This window comes from Macaca nemestrina, chromosome 1 (assembly GCF_043159975.1).
Source record: "Macaca nemestrina isolate mMacNem1 chromosome 1, mMacNem.hap1, whole genome shotgun sequence".
NCBI lineage: Eukaryota > Metazoa > Chordata > Mammalia > Primates > Cercopithecidae > Macaca > Macaca nemestrina.
Genome location: NC_092125.1, coordinates 124,581,249 through 124,597,095, shown reverse-complemented (window position 1 = coordinate 124,597,095; position 15,847 = coordinate 124,581,249). Strand labels below are relative to the sequence as shown.

The window sequence follows — 15,847 nt, the reverse complement described above, 5'->3', positions numbered from 1 at the left end:
AACTAGAGAAGCAAAAGCAAATACATTCAAAGGCTAGCAGAAGGCAAGAAATACCTAAGATCAAAGCAGAACTGAAGGCGATAGAGACACAAAAAACCCCTCAAAAAATCAACGAATCCAGGAGCTGGTTTTTTGAAAAGATCAAGAAAATTCGAAGAAGAAAAGAAAGAAGAATCAAATAGATGCAATAAAAAATGATAAAGGGGATATCACCACTGGTTCCACAGAAATACAAACTACCATCAGAGAATAATGTAAACACCTCTATGCAAATAAAGTAGAAAATCTAGAAGAAATTGATAAATTCCTGGACACATACACCCTCCCAAGACTAAACGAGGAAGAAGTTGAATCTCTGAATACACCAATAACAGGCTCTGAAATTGAGGCAATAATCAATAGCCCACCAACCAAAAAAAGTCTAGGATCAGACAGATTCACAGTCGAATTCTACCAGAGGTACAAAGAGGAGCTGGTACCATTCCTTCTGAAACTATTCTAATCAATAGAAAAAGAGGGAATCCTCCCTAACTCATTTTATGAGGTCAGCATCATCCTGATACCAAAGCCTGGCAGAGACACAACAAAAAAAAGAGAATTTTAGACCAATATCCCTGATGAACATCGGTATGAAAATCCTCCATAAAATACTGGCAAACCGAATCCAGCAGCACATCAAAAAGCTTATCCACCACGATCCAGTCAGCTTTATCCCTGGGATGCAAAGCTGGTTAAACATACACAAATCAATAAAGGTAATCCATCACATAAACAGAATCAATGACAAAAAACCACATGATTATCTCAATAGATGCAGAAGAGGCCTTTGACAAAATTCAACAGCCCTTCATGCTAAAAACTCTCAATAAACTAGGTATTGATGGAACGTATCTCAAAATAATAAGAGCTATTTATGACAAACCCACAGCCAACATCATACTGAATGGGCAAAAGCTAGAAGCATTCCCTTTGAAAACTGACACAAGACAGGGATGCCCTCTCTCACCACTCCTATTCAACATAGTGTTGGAAGTTCTGGCCAGGGAAATCAGGCAAGAGAATGAAATAAAGGGTATTCAATTAGGAAAAGAGGAAGTCAAATTGTCCCTATTTGCAGATGACATGATTGTTCATTTAGAAAACCCCATCATCTCAGGCCAAAATCTCCTTAAGCTGAGAAGCAGCAACTCATGGTACAAAATCAATGTGCAAAAATCACAAGTATTCCTATACACCAATAACAGACAAACAGAGAGCCAAATCATGAGTGAAATCCCATTCACAATAGCTACAAAGATAATAAAATATCTAGGAATCCAACTTACAAGGGATGTGAAGGACCTCTTCAAGGAGAACTACAAACCACTGCTCAACGAAATAAAGGAGGATACAAACAAATGGAAGAACATTCAATGCTCATGGATAGAAAGAATCAATATTGTGAAAATAGCCATACTGCCCAAGGTAGTTTACAGATTCAGTGCCATCCCCATCAAGCTACCAATGACTTTCTTCACAGAATTGGAAAAACTAAAGCTCATATGGAACCAAAAAAGAGCCCGCATTGCCAAGACAATCCTAAGTAAAAAGAACAAGGCTAGAGGCATCACAGTATCTGACTTCAAACTATACTACAAGGCTATAGTAACCAAAACAGCATGGTACTAGTACCAAAACAGATATAGACCAATGGAACAGAACAGAGGCCTCAGAAATAACACCACACATCCACAACCATCTGATCTTTGACAAACGTGACAAAAATAACAAATGGGGAAAGGATTCCCTATTTAATAAATGGTGTTGGGAAAATAGGCTAGCCATAGGTAGAAAGCTGAAACTGGATCCCCTCCATGCACCTTATACAAAAATTAATTCAAGATGGATTAAAGACTTAAATGTTAGACCTAAAACCATAAAAACCCTAGAAGAAAACTTAGGCAATACCATTCAGGACATACACATGGGCAAGGACTTCACGACTAAAACACCAAATGCAATGGCAACAAAAGCCAAAATTGACAAATGGGATCTAATTAAACTAAAGAGTTTCTGCACAGCAACAGAAATGACCATCAGAGTGAATAGGCAACCTACAGAATGGGAGAATATTTTTGCAATCTACCCATCTAACAAAGGGCTAATATCCAGAATCTACAAAGAACTTAAACAAATTTACAAGAAAAAAAACAACCCCCTCAAAAAGTGGGTGAAGGATATGAACAGACACTTCTCTAAAGAAGACATTTATGCAGCCAACAGACACATGAAAAAATGCTCATCATCACTGGTCATCAGAGAAATGCAAATCAAAACCACCATGAGATACCATCTCACACCAGTTAGAATGGCGATCATCAAAAAGCCAGGAAACAACAGATGCTGGAGAGGATGTGGAGAAATAGGAATGCTTTTACACTGTTGCTTGGAGTGTAAACTAGTTCAACCATTGTGGAAGACAGTGTGGCGATTCCTCAAGGATCTAGAACTAGAAATACCACTTGACCCAGCCATCCCATTACTGGGTATATACCCAAAGGATTATAAATCATGTGACTATAAAGACACATGCACATGTATGTTTATTGCAGCACTATTCACAATAGCAAAGACTTTGAACCAACCCAAATGTCCATCAATGATAGACTGGATTAAGAAAATGTGGCACATATACACCATGGAATACTATGCAGCCATAAAAAAGGATGAGTTCATGTCCTTTGCAGGGACATGGATGAAGCTGGAAACCATCATTCTGAACAAACTATCACAAGGACAGAAAACCAAACACTGCATGTTCTCATTCATAGGTGGAAACTGAACAAGGAGAACACTTGGACACAGGGCGGGGAACATCATACACCGGGGCCTGTCGTAGGGTGGGGGACTTGGGGAGGGATAGCATTAGAAGAAATACCTAATGCAAATGACGAGTTAATGGGTGCAGCAAACCAACATGGCACATGTATACCTATGTAACAAACCTGCATGTTGTGCAGTTGTGCACATGCACCCTAGAACTTAAAAGTGTGTGTGTGTGTATATATATATATATACACACATATCCTTTTAGAAAGATGGCTCTTAAGATATAAAGGAGAGTTAAAAATTAGTAAAGTTAAATATGGCATTATAATTATCATACTAAATAGGCCTACTGCATATTCCTACTGTTATTCTTTTTAGATTGAAAATGAAAAACCATAGATATGGAGTAAAGTACCGCTTGAGACATTATGTCTTTTACAGACTCACTGGTAATAACAAATCTTCTCTATCCACCTATTGGAGAAAATGCTCCAGTAAAACAACTGTTAAACCCTTAAAAACATTGTTTTAACCAATTCTACTGAAACCTGAATGTTCCTTCTTAGAAAGGTTGAATAAAAATTATGCTTTCCAACTGAGAAATTATATTTCATTTTATGATGGTAATTGTCTGCAGGCTATTTGTTTTAAATATATTAACCACATCAGATTTAATCTAGAAAGCTCTTCAATTTAAGTGTTCAAAAAGCGTATGAGCTAAAAGCTTAAATCAAGGCCATCCATGGATGGAAAATTTTGTTGTTAAAGATAAAGATCTTTTGTGCTATTTTAAGAATCTCCTTGTTGAAAGATCTTGAATGCAGTAAGAAAATCTATATACTTCGGACACTTGGCTAAACCAAGGTCAGGTTAAGGTTACAAGAGGGATTTATCCAACTCATCAGAGAACATAAATATACTTAAATAATAAAAGACACAACATTGAATATAAGTAACTCAGCTACTCAGATTACTATCACAGTGCAAAAATTCAAGATATCCCCAATGCACTTCACATTTTCATCACTAGCATCAGTTAAAGTTAGTTGAATATATATATACATGTTCAACCAGAATGTAAAATATTTTTCTTCCCTACAGAGTATATTTTCTACATCAGTCTAAATCTGTTTCTCTTCCTCCTCTTTTATGAAGATGTACAATATTGGAGACATTTTTACTTCTTCTTTTCCTTATTCTATCACTATATGCCATAAGTTGCCAGGTCTTATTGATTCTACTTTTACAATAACCCCTCGTGAGCCCCCTCCTCTCTAATCTCCTGGTAGTATCCTAATTCAGGGCCTCATAGCAACCTATCATCTGCATGGCTGTAATAACTAGCCTAATAACTGGTCCCTGCATTTAGCCTCTCCCTACCCCAACATAACTTAAATACTTCTGCCAGATTAGTTTTCCTAATGAACAAGTCTGATTTTTCATCCCCTTGCGCAAACGCCTTACATAAAGTCTAGACTCCCCAGCCTAGCATTTAAAAGCAGGATCTAGCCACAAACTATGTTTAAAATCAGATTTTCCTCTACTTTTTCACAGCTATTTTTTCCTTTGTTTTAACTCACATTCTTCTCCTCCCTCATTTCGTGCTTTCCTGCCTCGGAAATGGCCTTTCCTTCCTTCTCTGCTGTTGCAGATTCTACACTTCCTTCAAGGCTCAAGGTCTAGCTCAGTGCCACATCCTCTGCAAAGCCTTTTCTTAATGTCTCATTTGGAAGTAACTGCTTCCACCTTCAAAGTACTCTGGAGGACATTTTGAAAAAGCCTCTTTCTCAACTTTCTTCTGTTTCTTATTTTCTTTACCAACTCCTTAAGAAGACGATCCAACTCTTATTTGCTTTTGTATTCTCTAATTGAATAGCACTCTGATAGTGCAAAATAGCACAGCAATATTTGCATGCTGGTCAACTAAATAAATGGTTGAAGAAATAAATATGTGTATATCCAACAAATAAGAGACAACATCACATCAGTTTTATGTAAAAGAAGACATGATCTAACACACAGAAAAATACTGTACTTGACACTGTAGCTAGACATCAGCAAAAAACAAGTACATTGAAAAGGAATAAATATTTATACCTAGGTAACAGTATGAAAGAATCTTTTCTAAGAAAGATCTCAGAGTATTTACTTTAATCAATATATTCTATTGTAAAGCATGTGCATAGTTTTTAACGACCAAATATACCCAATTCTTTCATTTTCACTTTATTTATTACTAATACTAGGAAATGCTGATGATTTGGCTCTAGAAAGTTGAAATAACATTTGAAACACCATCAGTTTTAAATATGGTCAAAGTGAACCCAGAATCTGGTAATTCATTTCCTGAAAAATAGTGTTAAAGTCGATGTTTCACTATGAACCTTGGAAATCATCATAAAATTCATTTTTTTTCATGTGTGCCTAGTGAAGTGCTTGGTACATAAACATTCACCAAATATTAAATGAATCAATCAATAAATCAACAAGAGTGCTGATAGGAGTGTAGCTACTACCCTCTGAGTGATAATCCTGCACCAATACATTGAGCTGATAAACAGTTGCACAAAAACAGGTGCTCAGTAAATTTTTGTTGAGTTTAATTCATATAATTTTAGAGCTGGCCAGTCACAGTGGTTCATGCCTCTAATCCCAGCACTTTGGGAGGCTGAGGCAGGAGAATCATTTGAAGCCCCGAGTTCAAGACCAGCCTGGGCAATATAGTGAGACCTCCTTCTCTAATTTTAAAAATAGATAGACAGACAGATAGATAGATAGATATCATGTACATAGAGATTCATAAATACATATAAATATTAAAATATATATTTAATATATATAAATATATATTAAAATATAAATAGGTTTAAATATATAAATATATGAATATATATAAATATATATTAAAATATACAGATAGATACATATGTACATATGTATATTTATGTATATATTTTAGAGCTATCTAGATATTTAGATAGCTCTAAAATATATAGATATAGATACACATAGATATGTATATATCTCTATCACTATACATTTTAATATATATTTACATTTATATATTCATATATGTATATATTTAAATATATTTATATATTAGAATATTGGATAGCACAGGTATATTCATAGATATTTATGAATATATATCCATTTAAATCTATCTAAATATGTATCTATCTAATATATATACATAGATATACATATATAGATATATATCTGTAGATATATAGATACATATATATCTATAGTTATTTAATTTTAGAGCTGGAGAGGACCTTAGAGATGATATACCTTCTGGTTATTGCTCTCTCCTCTATGAGTACACAGAGCTTTTTGCATATGCTTATTGAAGCACAGGTACTAGCAAGTACTTAGTTTTCTTCAAGTTAAGTCCTTCAAGACAAAGATGTTGTGATGTTCTTCCCCACCTAGCCAGATGCTTGCTTGGCAGATTGTAGGCACTTGAATGCTTGCTAAGTGAGTAAATGAGAGTGAGTCTAGACCTCTGCTATCCAATATAGCCATTAGCCACATGTGGCTATTTAAATTAATTAGAATTAAACAAAATTTTAAATTCAGTTATTTAGTCACACCTATTGCATTTCAAGTGTTCAGTCACTACATGTGGCTAGTGACTACTATATTGGACAAAGCAGAGAATATTCCATTATTGCAGAAAGTTCTATTGGACAGTGTTGATCTAGACTATTTCCCTCACTTTGCAGAACAGAATGAGCTCAGGGAAGTTGTCACTTGCTCAAAATTAAACCATCAGAAGCAGAACTGAGATTAAAACTGGGAACTCCTAGATCAATATCCACTGTTGTTGAGTCATACCTCTGATTCATTTCAGAATTCTAACTGTATGTAGCCTTAACTTAAAGCTCCATATGAGCTTATGGTATGATACTAGGGAAAACATCGTCTTTGTCTTATTATTGTCATAGAAGCGATTTTATTTTTGTATTTTACTTGATCAATTTGCATGTTTGATAAAAATATACATAACACGTATAAAAATGTACCTGGAACTTCTGTACCTCTGGTATAAAAAGAAAAAAATAATGCTAATTTTGAAAATACTTTCCAGGTATCTAGCTAAATAAAATATTATAGTATTCTGGTCTTGTGACAATTTACTTAGAAAATGCATAGCGTAGGCTCTGGTTGAATGTGCTTTTTGCTTGGGTTTTTTAAAAGCATTCCTCTTTGGTTTATTAATTTTTGAAAATTATATGGATCCAAATCAACAGGTTACTTTTTTCAAAAAACAAAGGGGATTTTTAAAAATTGAAAACAAAGGCCATATTTTAATACAACATCACCAGATATGTGAGTGCATACCAAAGAACTGCAAGAAAATTGGTCTTAAAAAAGAAAAAAGTACAATGACAGAAAACATAATTCAGTGCACCTCTAAGGAGATGGGAACCAGACTAACTGGAGAAAAACACACACCTCCCAACCATTTCCACATACACATATGTACAGGTTATATAAGAAAAGCAAATCAACAAATTACTAAGATTTTCCAGATTTGGAATTTAAGATGGGTTTGGTTTAAATTCTTAAAAGATTTTCGCAACTCTTTTAGAAAGTATCAGTATTTTCTAAAATGCTCTTTCTTAGAGAAAGAGCCTTATTTTCTACAACTTCTGTAAATGTGTGTTGTTATAAAATTAGTATTTAGTATTTCCCAGAAAGAGAAATCCAGTTCTACCTGGTGGGACAGGAATAATTATATGAGGTCAGGAAGCGATCATCCCCATAGCTATCCTAACATTAGAATGTGAAGGAGGCAAGGAAGAGGGGGCAAAATTGGAGTTGAAATCACCTGCATGCTATCAGTCTAGGGTTCTTAGGGATATTACAATTGCTCAAAGAACACTTTTTGATCCATTCTAGATATGTCTTGACTGGAAAGAAGTTATTGAATAAATACTGTGGTTTCTGATAAAAAAGTATATAATCTTGTGTTACTTTTAAGAATTACAAAGGCAACTTGCCATCTTTCCATAGAAATTTGAAAATTAGATGAAAAAGAACTAGTTATGAAAGAGATCAAGTTTTAGAATTAAAGGAGGTGCCTCAGAAAGTATCTGGTTCTTTCCTTGAAAGCCTTTATTCTCCTGTCAGACAGACTAGTAATCAAGATGATAAAATGTCAGTACTTAGGTATCAATAGCATCCCTATTCAACCACAGGCCAAAGAGAGAAGTTTTTTTTTTGTTGTTGCTGCTGTTTTTTTTTTTAACTGTCATATTTCCTTTGATATAAACTAAAAAACTTTTTGCTTGCCTGGGAATGTAATTATTCAAGCTCCTATGTCATTCTCTGATAATCAATCCTCAACAACTCTAGTCGAGTTTGGTTTTAGGCAATGGAAAATTAAAGCAAGTTCTCGATTCAATTTTCTTAGAATATATGCATTTTTAAACAATCCAATATAGCAGTTTTTCCCAAAAATAAATGATGTATAGGGGTAAAAAGTCATGGACTCCTGATGTTGATTTAAATTATTGTAATTATAATGTTACCTAAATGTATATTACACATAAAATTAAACATCTTATAACCTTTATATCATTATAAAACAATATAAATTTATAAATTAAATACAATGTAATGTCCTAAACATACGTTTCAAATTAACAATATTTGAATGTTCACTTACTCAGAAAACATTTTTTTGAGGATCTACTCTTTTCTAGGCACACAGTATGTAATTCTAGCTGCTATAACAAACACATCCCAAATTTCAGTGGCTTAAAAGATTAAACGTTTAAGTGAATAAGCCAGTTACAGAAGGACAAATATCGTGTGATTCCATTCATAGAGACTCAAGGTAAAGGAGTGGTTTCCAGGGAATGGGGAGTTATTGTTAAATGGGTACAGAATCTCAGTTTTGCAAGATGAAAACAGTTCTGGAAAAGGGTGGTGGTGATGGTTGCACAACAGTGTGACTATACTTAATGCCACAGAAATGTGCACTTAAAAATGGTTAACATGGTCAATTTTATGTCATATGTATTTTTCCACAATCTTTTAAAATAGTAATGTTTAAAATCACACACAGCAAATTAAATGCTAATTTCTCACTTACCTCGCAGACCGATTTCCTGGTTATAAATTGCCAGTAGAGACCCAGGCAGGTAGAGGCTTCTCCATCTTCCACATCTGGCGTCCAGCATCATCCTTGACGTCAACATCCAGCTATCAGATGGGAGAAGAATGAAAGGCTCACATGTAAGAGGTTTTTATGGGCCAGGCCTGGAAGTTGCACACATTCTACTGGCTGGAAGTCAGTCTTGCAGCAGCACCTAATTGCAAGGGAGACTGGAAAAGATAGTGGAACTGTGTACTCAACAAAACAGGTTTGGTGATGACCTAGTAATCTATGCCATAGTCCATCCATTTGATCACCAAAAAAAGCCATTTCACTCTTCTTCCCAAATAAACGATACACTCATTATCGTCACCAAATGAGATAACCTAAAATCCACCCAGTCACTGCTTCAAGTTCAAAGTGCAGGATTTCCACGTAATGCACAGAATTCTCCGTCCGATCTGAATATAATTCCACAATGTACTGTGACCCAGTTATTCTCAACTAGAATGATTTTGTCCTCCAGGAGATATTAGGCAATGTCTGAAGATATTTTTGATTGACACAACTGGGAGTGAGGGGGATGATACTGGCAACTAATGGGTAGGGGCCAGGGAAACTGCTAAACCTTGTACAATACACAGGACAGCCCCACTGCAAAGAATTGTCTAGTTTAACATTTCAATTAGAGCTGTGGCCTATTATCTAATAAAATATCTTCCCTCACTCACATCCAATATATAGTGATATAACAAATATAGTAAATACTTCCAGGTAGGAAAGGGGGAAAAGTGGGACCCTGGCCCATCACAAAAATGAAATTTTGCAGGGAGGCATTGTGATGGCTCTGAGCTGGCAGTGGCAGCTGTTTCTCAGCTAGACCCTGTTTCCATTCTCTGTGAGGAATCTGCTTATCTGTTGTCCTCTGTGGTCCCTGGCTCTGCCCTCTGGAAATTTTCCCTCTAAGCCCACATTTAAAATGAGTGTTGAGGAACGTGACTTTCTTGAGGGGAGTACAACTTTTAATGCCGGCTCACGATTTCTTTAGCAATATGGTACCTCAAAAACTGAAAAGTCTTTGATCTTTCTGCTTCCAGTCAGTTCCATATGCCAGCAACACTAAGGTTTCCTAGAGATAATTCTCAATCCTGATTATTTCTTTGCTTCTTCACTCCATGCCTCTCTTCCTTTCAATTTAAGGAGGCTACTTTGAGACCATCAAACTTAAATGTGAAGACCACACCCTAAATATAACCTTTGTTTCATGGCTGAGTCTTAATGGGTCCTTGTTGCTCAAGAGCTTTTTCAATCTTATTTCTTATTCTTTGAGGTATACAGCAGTTAGTTTTTCCAATCCCTTGAGGCTCCAAGTTTCTGGACTGTCTATATTCCTTTTAATTTATGCTTCCAAACCTCTTAATTATTGCATGAGTTCATCTTATGTTTCCAATATCTTACTGAAAGCAGCCAATAAATATAACCTACTAACATTCCATTTTTCAACCTCTTATAGAACTAAGGGTTTTATAGGTATCTTACTTTCTTTCCAAATTATTGTAGGTATAAGGTTGATGGGAAAGCTTCCCTTCTGCCTTCTGAAGCTTTGCTGAAATGACTGACAATAGACAGATTAACAGGAGAAAAGGCATACAAATTTATTCGTGCACATGGACAGAGTAGTCCTGCAAATATGAGACTCAAAGAAAGACCAGAGGGTTGAGACTTAAATATCCTCTTTGTAGGGGATAGGTAAAGGGGGAGTGTACGAAATTTTAAGGTGTAGTAAATGCTTTTCAAGGAAATTGAATAAGCCTATAAGAACTGTCACACCTCTGGCAGCAAGCAGTCTATTCACTCTATTGTTTTACCTGAGAGTTAAAACACTTTGGATAGGTCTATAAATTCAGATCATTTCAAGAAACATGTATTGAATACCCACTAGGTACTGGGCTATTCAGAAAAGATACAAAGATGATCAGCAAACCACCCCTGCCTTTAAGAAACTTGCATTGTAAGTACTGGAGTAGATACTTAGACCTGCTGCCTCAACATTCATTCCACCATCCTATCTGAAGAAGTTGGAAAGCTGAAAATTACATTTCTCAGACTCCCTTGCCACTCAATTTTTGGGTGCAAATAAGGCCTGCCAAATAAATGTCCATATGAAAACACAGGTGCAAGTGAAGTGGAGGCTGTCTTCTTGCTGCTATGTCACTTGCAAGCAAGATGTGATGACATGTCTGTGGCATTCAGACTCCTCATAGTCTTAATGGGTGTGAGAGCCATTGGTGCTAGCAGCAGCAGTAGCAGTGTTCCAGTGTCAGCTTCCCATCCCAGCTACAGTGTATGTTAGTCAGAATAAACTAGCCTTATGCTGTAGTCACAAGCATCCTCCAAAATCTCAGTGGCTTAATATAATAAAAGTTTCTTTCTCACAGACAAAATGCTTCCTGCAGGTGTGGGCAGCTGCTCTCCATGTGCTGACTTAAGAGATTTGGGCTGTTTCAATCTTGTGGTTGCTACATCTTAACCCAAGGTCTCCTCTATAACTATTGAGGCAGGGAAGAGGTAGTCTAGAGAACTGCCCAAAGGCTTTTCACTGTCTCATCCTGGAAGTGACACGTCACTTCTCGCATTTTATTGGCTAGAACTCATCACAAGGCCCCACCTAACTGCAAGGGAACTAGGAACTGTAAACTCCCATATGCTCAGAAGTCAAGGAGGACCAGATACTAGTGAATACTAGTAATGTTCACCACAAAGCATGTGACTTTGAATTCAACAGCCTGCTGACCTCAACTTCTCCAGCTCTTCCACAGATTTCAGAAGCAGTGAATTGCTTGGATGAAAGCCCTTTGTTTTTTGTTTTTTTGTTTTTAAATATCCAGAGTGGTTTCAGCTTCCTACAGTGAACCCTGCCTGTATCATTTGTGTGCTGGTGGCTTTCCGTCCCCTTACCTCCATCCATTCTCTACCTTTCAGTGCCCTACTTTGTGCCCCAGGAGTCTGTCCTCTATGAACAGCATGTTTTGGGCCCCTCTACCCTCTGGCCTTGCTTGGTTTTTGGATCACGGGAGGCACCACCAAGAGATCAGAAAGTAAGAGGTGAGAGAAATCAGGATATGTACCCTTCTTCCTTTCAGCTTCTCACCAGACTGTGGGTCCCTTACCCTGTCAACTCTGTGAAGAGTCCTTTCATTAAACTTTCCTCATTTAAACACATTGAACATGATATCTGTTTCCTGCCTTGCCTATGACTCCTATCAGGTGTTTAATAATAAACCATGAGTCTAAAAAAGAGTAACAGACTGTCTCCTATCTTCCATTTTATAAAGTAGAAGAGTTTTATAAAATGCAAATCTGAATATATCATTCCTCTGCTTTAAAACTTCAATGGCTCTTTGTTAACCCCTGTCACTGTACCCGACTCTAAGTTGCAGCCAGACAGAACTAATTTCAGTTCCCTCTGCAACATGGTCTCCTTTCCTCTGAGCCTCTGCACAGGCACTACCTCCTTCCTGGAAACTGCTCCCCACCCATGCTCATTATTCAGGCCTCAGCTCAAAGGCCTGAATTCAGGCTTCAATTACCCCAGAAAGCATTCCATAAACCTACTACTTATCCCTGTTAGATGCTTTTATAGTCTCCCACAGCAGCCTCCATTCACCATCATACACAGAGAGCACTCGGTGTTACATTGTACCGCAACTGCCTGCTTACTTCTCTGTGTCCTCCAGTAGACCATGAGATCTAAGACAGGGACTGCATCTCAGATCCATAGGACCTATTAAGGTGCTTGGCACCTAATAGACACTCAATAAATATTGGATAGTTTTGAATGTTATTGAAAAAGCTTGAACTGTCCTCCTCTGGTCACCATTCTCTCTCTTTTCATTCACTGACAAAAAAGTCAGAAAAATATAATTTTTATTTACCCACCTTACTTTGTCACTATCGTACTTTTCACTATCATCTTTTCACTTACTTTGTCACTTTTCATCTCACTTTGTCACTATCTTTTATGATGACTTCTCTTGCCAAGATTACCAACGACCTCCTAGACCTTCAATTCAGTAGCTTCTTTTCATTCCAAATCCTCTGGGACTGCTCTGCAGCACTCTCTTGAAATGATCCTCTATCCTGCATGGATCACGGATCGCCCACTCTCTCTCTCTCTCTCTCTCTCCCTCTCTCTCTCTCACACACACACACACACACACACACACGCACACACTTTAGTTGATCTGTTTGCATATCTCTGTTTTTCTCCATTCCTTTATAAGCTCCTATGTGTCATTCATTTGCATCTCTAGTAAACAGCATAGTGCCTGGCACACAACGGAACTTTGTAACTATGAATGTTACATGATTAAAACTCTCTGGGCTTCCGGGCCATCTCTTTCTTCATCTCCTTTTTCTCTTAACTGCTTGTTCTTAGGCACCTTCACAACCTCCTCTTTGTCTACCCTTTAAATATTCTTCAGAGGAACTCATCCTTATCCATCTTTTGGGCTTCAGCTATCAGTGATTACCTCAATTTCCAAACGTATATTTTCAATTCCCAATGCATTTTTATGAGCTAAGGCTGCCTCTCTCTCTCTCTACATGTACTGCAAGCAAATCCCATAAAGACTCATTATCTCTTCCATTCCCAACCTGCCCTCCTCCTGCTTTCAATTTCAGTCAATGAAATTAACATTCATCCAGTGCTCTAAATGACAAACCTCAAAGTCCCCTAATGCATCTCACTGTCTTTGCCCCCTGCCCTGCAGGGTAAGAAGCTTTACCCATTACCAATCCCCACCCCCGAACCTGCCTCTGAGTCTTTTTGCCTCTGAGTCTTTATTTTTTTATTTCTTTCTCCTGGAACACCTTACCCCACTTTGTCCCAAATCATTTTCATCCTTTGAAATTCAAAAAACTGATTAATTTCAATCAATTGTTTCTCTGAGTTCTACATAACTTGGTGCTAGGTTTTGTTTTTTTAATGACCTGTCTAAACATATCTTCCTCACTAGATTGTAAAATTCTTGAGGGCAGTTACTGGCTTTTGGTTATTGGGTCTAGCCAATGATTGACATTTTAGGCAATTTTTAAAATTTTTTATATGAATGAAGGAGTAAATGAGTAAACTGAGAAAGAAAATCTTTTCAATTAAACCCTTTCAGAGATTACTGTGACAGAATCTTAGTGAAAATGACAATAACTCAGTTTAAAAACATGAACATCACGTAACCAACTTTACAACATTCATTGTAACAATATATGCATGATTATAGAAGGCAGGTAATTGTTATTCATCTAGGGAGGTTTTTTGGGGGGGTGTGTGTGTGTGTGTGTGTGTGTGTGTGTGTGTGTGTTTTAAGCCTGCCCTGATAATTTTGTTTTGTGTTTAAGACCGGGTCTCGTTCTGCTGCCCAAGCTAGAGTGAAGTGGTGCGATATTGGATGACTGCAAGCTCCGCTTCCCGGCTCAGGCTAACCTCCGTCCTCAGCCTCCCGAGTAGCTGGGACTACAGGCGCGCGACATCACGCCAGGTTCCCTGCAGAATTTGATTTTAAGCATTTCAGTTCTCAGTATAGACAGACAAATTTTTAAAGGGAAGGTATTATTTTAACTGCTTCTTTGCTCTTTTATCTTTTGTCCTGGGTGACAGGCACTAGCTAAGCTATACCCGAAAGAAAGTGCCTGCAGCAGTATGGTGCCTGGGCACTTGATAGGCCCTCAATACATCATTTTCCCTTTTCTTACCTTATCTTCCTTTTATATTTGAAGGCTCGTGAATTTAAAGTACCTAAAGAAAATTTTAGTTTTAGGATTTCAATTTGACCAAAACAACGCTGAGATTTTAATTGCCTCTATTAACCCATGACTCTCAACCCCAAAGGAAAGAAACCACTGGAGGGGGTGGGGGAGAAAGGAGGCGGTGCAAAAGCTCAAAAGAAAGCCAGAGAGGAAGCGGTAGAAGGAAGCTTTCTCTCTCGGGTTTGTCTTTTTTTAACCCCAGAAAGGCGTGACGTGCTAACTGCCGTCGCGGGTTAGAGTCCGCGGCCAAGCCCGCGCCCGCCCACAAAGTCCCCGCCCGTCCTCCCGCTTCCGCCCCGCCGTGCGCTGCAGGCCGCGGCCGCTGGGGGCGCCCCCGACCCCCGAGGCGCTGAGGCGGCGGTTCCTCGAGCCTCTCCTCTCCCGACTCCCAGACGGGAGGCGGCGGCGGCGGCGGCGGCGAGCTGCGCACGGAAAGGGCGCTCACCTCTCCGGGCGAGCTGCAGTACGACCGCTCCCCGCGGGCGGTCGGGGTCCGCGCCGCAGCTGCCGCCGCGCTCCGGCCCAGGCTGCCGCGAGAGGCGGCGGCAGCGGCCCCGGCCGCGGCCGGCCTGCGGCGCCCCCCGGCCGCGCCCCCGAGCGCAGCTCGCGGCCCCGGCCATGGGGCTGGGCGGATCCAGGGCTCGGCCAAGCTGAGGCGGCGGCGCCCGGCCGTGCGCCCAGCTTGCAGGCGCCTGGCTCTCACGATGATGAAGAAGAAGAAGTTTAAGTTTAAGGTGGACTTCGAGCTCGAGGAGCTCTCCTCAGTGCCCTTCGTCAATGGGGTCCTCTTCTGCAAGATGCGGCTGCTGGACGGCGGCAGCTTCACCGCCGAGTCCTCCAGGTAACTCGCCTCCCGCGCCGCCTCGCCCGTGTCTGCTTGGCCAGGGCTTGTTGGATAGGCAGCATCTCTCCTTGGCCCATTTGCTCGCCTTTCCCTAGGGACCGCTCTGAAATCAGTCGAATTTATTGATCTGCAAAGTGCTTTGCAAATGGGTTCTTCTCAGCTGGCCTTGGCTCCTGCGCTCCTGACTCCAGATGGTGCCTGGTGTCTGCTCTTCCCTCCCAAATCCTCTAGAAATGGGAGCAATGGCCGGAGAGAGAGGATGCTTCTGGTTTCTCTTAAGA

General features: G+C 39.0%; 1 protein-coding gene and 1 long non-coding RNA gene across 3 annotated transcripts in view; one reads left to right on the top strand and one right to left on the bottom strand.

Annotated features, from left to right (window-relative positions):
* LOC105489213 (uncharacterized) overlaps positions 1–14,978 on the bottom strand; it is a 137,199-nt gene extending 122,221 nt beyond the window's left edge. For both annotated transcript variants that reach the window (XR_011607678.1, XR_011607687.1), the window contains exons 1-2: positions 14,669–14,978; positions 8,915–9,024 (exon numbers count right to left, since the gene is read on the bottom strand). This is a non-coding gene — a long non-coding RNA (uncharacterized lncRNA). The remainder of the gene's footprint in view (positions 1–8,914; positions 9,025–14,668) is intronic.
* A 360-nt stretch (positions 14,979–15,338) lies between these two features.
* Positions 15,339–15,847, top strand: part of EEIG2 (EEIG family member 2) — a 75,434-nt gene continuing 74,925 nt past the window's right edge. The window contains exon 1 of the mRNA XM_011753905.2: positions 15,339–15,563. Within this exon, the coding sequence (XP_011752207.1) occupies positions 15,427–15,563 (137 nt within the window). The 5' untranslated portion in view covers positions 15,339–15,426. The remainder of the gene's footprint in view (positions 15,564–15,847) is intronic.